General features: G+C 63.1%; 1 protein-coding gene across 1 annotated transcript in view; it reads left to right on the top strand.

The window, feature by feature from the left end:
• Nucleotides 1-394: 394 nt before the first annotated feature.
• Nucleotides 395-5,894, top strand: part of HMCN2 (hemicentin 2) — a 139,122-nt gene continuing 133,622 nt past the window's right edge. Inside the window, 4 exon segments of the mRNA XM_014532199.1 lie at nucleotides 395-478; nucleotides 1,114-1,184; nucleotides 2,363-2,521; nucleotides 3,343-3,465. Of these exon segments, the coding sequence (XP_014387685.1) occupies nucleotides 445-478; nucleotides 1,114-1,184; nucleotides 2,363-2,521; nucleotides 3,343-3,465 (387 nt within the window). The 5' untranslated portion in view covers nucleotides 395-444.

Raw genomic sequence — 5,894 nt, 5'->3', positions numbered from 1 at the left:
AGGGATCATTTTTATAGTTCGTTTCTTACGAGGTGAAATTTACATACATTGAAATGCACAAGTCTCCGCTTCCCATTCTGACAGGGATGCAGCCGGGGAACCCACACTCCTATCACAATAGAGAACGTCTCCTTTGCGCCTCCCCGCCCCCCAGACACCCTCTGTCCTGGTTTTTTCACCTTAGGGGAGTCTGCCTGCTCCAGAACGTTCTATAAGTGGAACCGTGTCGTACGCATGCTGTGTCTGGCTTCTCTCCTGCAGCGTGACGTCTGTGAGATTCACCCATGTGGCTGCCTGCACTGGTAGCCTGTTCTCTCTCCTTGGGAGCAGCATGCGATGATGTGAACATACCGGAGTTTGTTTATTCATTCACCAGTGACGGACGGCTGGCTTCTTTCCATTTCGGGGCTCTTAGGAGTACAGCTGCTGCGAACATTTGAGCACATGTCTGGTGGACGCGTGTTCTCATTTCTCTTGGGTAAATACCTGGACGCGGAAGGACTGGGTCGTGCGGCAGGTGCACGTTGAACGTTTTGGAGATTTCCATCCGTCTCCCCGAGTGGCTGACCGTTCTGCGTTGCCACCGGCCGTGGGTGCAGGTTGCGGTTGCTCCGTGTCCCCCCAGGGTTTGGTGCAGGCAACCTCGGTCGTTGGATTCTGCTCTTTTTAAATGAGCTAATGTACGGGCGGAGTTTCTGGGAGATGTTCCCCTGGCTGATCAGCGGGGTGTTGCACGGTTGCTGGGAGGTCCAAGACACGATGTGCTCTATGCTGTTTCTTTGTCTTCCCAGAATTCCTTCCCCACCGATGATGAGGGAGGTTCCTGGGGGCGTTGGGGTCACAGAAGATGGGGCACTGCGGTTGTGAGGGGGGAGCTGGGCTGCCCGTGCCTCAGCTCTGCACTCCCCTGGAGCTCCGGGCCTGCTTGGAGCACGCAGGGGGCCGAGCGGCCTGGCCCCCCTTCCAGGCCTGGAAGCTGCTCCCTCACCACGTCCCGTTTTGCGGGGGGGTCTCTGAGGCCCAGACCTCGGCCCCTCTCACCACAGGGGGCACATCGTGGAACTGCTGCCCCTGGGAGTCCACGCCCACCTGGCCCCTCTCTCTCTCCCGCAGATGTTGGCCCTGTGACCCTCACGGAGGACCCAGCGGTGTTCCAGAGGGAGTTGAGAGAACTCTACGTGCAGGTGGGCTGTCCTGCCCCTGGCTGCTGGCTCTCTGGGCCTTTCTTCCCAGGCCCTGCCAGAGGCCAAGGTCTTCTCAGATGCCCGGGGGCCAATTGGGCTTCTGGCCAGGGCCAGTGCCTGCCTCCCAGCTCTGCCCGGGACCTGCACCGTGTGCCTGGGGGGGTCCTTCCTCTTATTCAGTGACCAGGTACCTGTAGGAGGAGGCCCTGTGCCTGGCACATAGTAGGGTGCTTATGATTTAGTGAATGGACAGAGGGGTGGCAGGAGGGTGTGGTAGCTGAGAGGATCCAAGAGGTTCCAGTTCAGACCCCAAACCCAGGCTCCAGACCGGGCCAGCTGCCCTGTGGCCACCTGAGCTTCTGTGCTGCACTGCACACCCTGGTTCGGCACCTGTCTCCGCCCCCCCCCGCCCCCCTGCCCAAGACCAGGAGCTTCCTGAAGGCAGGGACCCCAGGGCCCAGAACAGGGCCCGGACAGAGAGGGTGAAGGTGGGGTGAATGTGTGAGCCCAGGAGAGAGGTGTTTACTGCAAAGGAACCACATGCAGACCTGCTGCTGGGCTGGGCTGCAGACCCGGGAGGCACAGGGCCGGCTCCCTGCTCCAGAGAGCGCCCGGCTGGTGGCAGGGAGGGGAGGCAGGTGTGAGAGTGTGTGTGTGTGTGTGTGCGCGTGCATTTGGGATGCATTCAGGGCAGGGTACACAGAGGATTTAGGGAGGCAGTTTTGAGTGCTTTCCCAGCGCCCACCTCTCCTCCTCCTGGCCTCCCCTCTCCCCCTCAGTCCTCCAGGCCTTGGCTGACACGTGGCTTCTTTGGGGCCTCTGTTGGATGTCCCCGTGCTCCCTCCCTCCTCCCGCATTTGTAACACTCATCACGATGGTAATTAAATCATCGTGTTGTGCTTATTGATGTGGCGTCTGCCTCCCACACCAGAGCCCCTGGGAGGGCCCGTCACTCTTGCACGGCTGCGTGAATGAATGATGCTGAGCATCTAAAGTGAAAGCCAGTGGGTGCTGCGTTGTGTGTCAGGATGGGGACTGACCCGGCGCCTGGCCTGACCCCTGGCTGGGCAGGACAGAGGCAGCTCAAGGGATCCCCCCTCCTGCTGGTTTCGGAGGTGCTCCTAGTGGGTCCCCCTAGGGGAGGTGGGCAGCAGCTGCTGACACGCCCCGTCCTCCAGGGAGGCGGTGACTGCCCCGAGATGAGCGTGGGGGCCATCAAGGCCGCTGTGGAGGTCTCCTACCCCGGCTCCTTCATCTTCGTCTTCTCAGACGCCCGGGCCAAGGACTATCACAAAAAGGATGAGCTGCTGCGGCTCCTGCAGCTGAAACAGTCGCAGGTGAGCGAACCGCCCGGGGGCTTGCGTGTGGGGACTCCAGGGGAGCAGGGGTCTCCAGCATGGGCACCCCTGAGCCCCGACGACAGCAAAGTCGGGTTGCTTCTCATCCACCACCCGGGGTCCAGCCTCCGCCAGCCACGCCGGCCAACCCCCAGCCCCGAGCTGGTCTGGTGAACTCCAAGTGTGTGCTCATGCTCTGGGTCCCCGCCCGCCAGGGCCCGCGCCTCCCTGGGGAGGCCCGTCCTTGACAAAGCCCACACCGCTCTGGCCTTACACACCCTGTCAGTGTCCGCACCATCCATCTTCCTCCTGGCGTCGCCTCTGCGCCCGTCTGGGCCGTGGACGCGCGGCGCCCTTTTCCGTTGTCTCAGGACCTGGAAGCCGAGCGGGAGCCCTGGCTGTCTGAGGGGTGGGGGAGGGCTGTGGTGGGAATGCAGAGGGCTGCTGCTGGACATCCTGGGGCTGGGACAGCTGCTCTGTGGTCCCATCGAGGACAAGCTCGGTTCTTCTAACTCTGCAGCCTCCGGGGCCCCTCGGAGCAGAGTTGATCTCCATTCCCTTCCTTGTAAGCTGAATACCCGCTCCGGTTCACGGAGCACCTGCGTGTTCCCGGGCCTGCGCCGACCCCTTGGCCCGCGCCAGTCCTGACCCCCCCGCCCCCCCGGGGTGGGTGTTCTTCTCCCCATTTTACAGATGGGTCACCTGAGCCCAGAGAGGGGGAAGGGCTCGCCCCGTCCCTCCTCCCTGTTTCGTCCCTGCCACTCGCGGCCGAGGAAGGTGGCCGGGGCAGCCATGAGCCAGGCTGCGTGTCCCTCTTCCAGGTGGTCTTCGTGCTGACGGGGGACTGTGGTGACCGCACGCATCCCGGCTACCTGGCCTACGAGGAGGTCGCTGCCACCAGCTCTGGGCAGGTGTTCCACCTGGACAAGCAGCAGGTGACCGAGGTGAGCCTTCCCTGACGTCCTGTCTCCGGGCGTCCGGTCGCCATCACAGGTGAGCGGTGCTGAGTGCGGGGCTGGCCACGGTCCGGATTCACTCCGGTCGGCACCGACCACGTGTCTGCGTCCTTGTCTCGTTCTCGGACCTGTGCCTGCCCTTCCTGTCCCCCGGGCTCCATCGGCCACCCAGGGCTCCCCCCGCTTTCCCTCTGCCCCGCAAGGCCATTCCTTCCCAGGAGCCAGAGGGGTCCTTCCAGGACCTGCCGGGCAGTTTTCACAGGCAGGAGCAAGAACACTCCCTTCCGTGGTGTAAATCCTGCCTTGGCTCCCTTCGCGCTGCCCCGGGAACTCGCTGAGCAGAGCTGGAAAGGGACGCTCACGCCGACGTTCTTGAGGCCGTGAGCTGGCTCCAGCATCCCGCTGGATTCCTCTGAAACAGATCCCACACACAGGCCCTCCTGTTGTCCCCTGGGAAGGTGCAGACCTTGTCTGACCTCTGCCTCTCTGATCCCTTCATCTGGGTTCGCCCCTTTGCCCGCTGCCCCCGCCCTGCTGGCCTCTGCTGTTTCTGCAGGGTCCCTATCTTTCCTACCCCAGGGCCTTTGCTTATGCGCCTTGTTCTCTGCACTCTGCCTCCTGGCTCCTGCTCATCTTCCCAGTCTTAGCGGAAATACGCCTCCTCAGGGAGGCCTTCTGACTGCCCGTCAAGATTAAGTCTCCTTTCCTGCCCTCCCCGTGCGGCTCTGCATCACTGTAATTTTACAACCGTGAGCTCCCCGAGGCTGAGCCCGGGTGCTACTGTATCCCCAGCACCTCGTCCAGCCACCGGCGCAGAGCAGGTGCTTGGTAATGGCTGGGGAGTGGACAGACGGGGTCCCTTGTGCCTGAGGCCCTGGGAGGAGAAGGCAGCCCCACGTCTCCTGCTGGAGAGGGTTTCTTGTCTTGTATATTTATGTTCTGAAGGGAATGGGCCAGGCGTGTTTGGATTAGTGTCTTAACTCCCTGTTGGCAGATGGCGTTCATGGTTCTCTGCGACACATTAGGCTGTGATTTTTGGCTTGTCCGTCTATTCTGGCCCGGAGCCGGCCGAGTCAGGGTGGAAGGCATTTCACAGTGTGGGGATGGCTTGGTCCTGTCCTTGTTTTGGGGGGAGACCTGCTTGGGCAATTGCAGGGGAACTGGGTTCCTGCCAGGGCCACCGGCGGGTGGGCGAGGACGGCTTGCCCAGGTGTGGGGCTGGGACCCCCCCGTTCTCTCCCTTGAGGCGGGGAACCTGTATGAATCCACCCGCTCGTGGCCACGGTGCCAGATTTCCTGCTCGGGAGCCTGGCCGGGCAGCGCTCGATGGGACCGCCGACGGCTAGGATTAGCCGCCTCCGGGTAGGGGCCTGGATCCCTCTCCTTCCTGGACACACAGATCTGCCATTTGTTAGCTTAATGCCTTGGACCTGGCCCCTTCCAGATGTTCCCAGACATTCGGCAAAGCCTGGGAACGCGGCCGGGCAGCCAGGGCTGCGGTCATCCTTCCAGGAGGGGGACGGGGCCTTCGGCCCAGCCAAGGCGCTGCAGCTGGGAGGAGTCGCAGAAGCTGCAGCATTCCCGCCGTGTGCAGCAGGCCTCCTACCTGTTCAGAGAGGGTCCAGCGTGGCCGGGAGACACCTTCCGCGCTCTCGCCGCCCCTGGCTGACTGCGCACCTGCTACGTGCCAGGGCAGCTGAAGGTGCTGGGCACAGAGGGATCTGCGTCCGGCGCAGGTCCCAGTGCTTTTGAGCATGGAGCTTTCTCCAGTTGTGGGGTTAGCCTCACGGAACCAGGGGTCCCCTCCCCCTGGCCAGGGGGATTTGCAGCCTTTGCCATCCCGTAGCAGACGGGGGAGGCCGGCAACACGGCCCCGGGGCCTGTCCTGAAGGAGGCAGTTCTGATGGAGACTGAGCTGGGTCCCGGCTGCCACTTGCCCCAGCACAGCTGTCCTGCAGGCTTCCCACCCGCTCAGTACACTGGGTCAGAATCTGGGGGCAGTCCCATCAGCCTGCAGCCTGCCTGGGCCCTGGGAAGCCCCGTGCCGGGGACCCAGACCCTTCCCCTGTCTGGCACCAGCAGGTGCTAATATGGAAAGTGCCCAGATTCTGTGCATCCGCTCGGCCAGGGGGAAGGTGAGGGCCTTCTGGGACAGTCAGGGGGTGGGGAGGTCCTGCCCAGGTGGTTCTGATTAACAGATCAGGAGGCATGGGCCCCGGAGATGACTTCATCCTGGACCCTTCCCAGAGGAGGAGGTGGGGGAGCGTCAGGGCCACACGCTGGCTCAGACTCCAGCTGCCACCTGTGGGCAGTGTGCCCCGGAGCGCAGCGTGAGCCCCTCTGAGCCTCCGTGTCCTCGCGCGCACAGCGGGGCTATGAGAGCCCCCGCCTGGTGAGACAGTGAGGGCGCAACAGGG

The sequence above is a fragment of the Myotis brandtii genome, unplaced genomic scaffold (genome assembly GCF_000412655.1).
Source record: "Myotis brandtii unplaced genomic scaffold, ASM41265v1 scaffold855, whole genome shotgun sequence".
In the NCBI taxonomy this organism is placed as follows: domain Eukaryota; kingdom Metazoa; phylum Chordata; class Mammalia; order Chiroptera; family Vespertilionidae; genus Myotis; species Myotis brandtii.
Note: the sequence above shows the minus strand (reverse complement) of the source record. Positions and strands in the feature narration are given on the sequence as shown.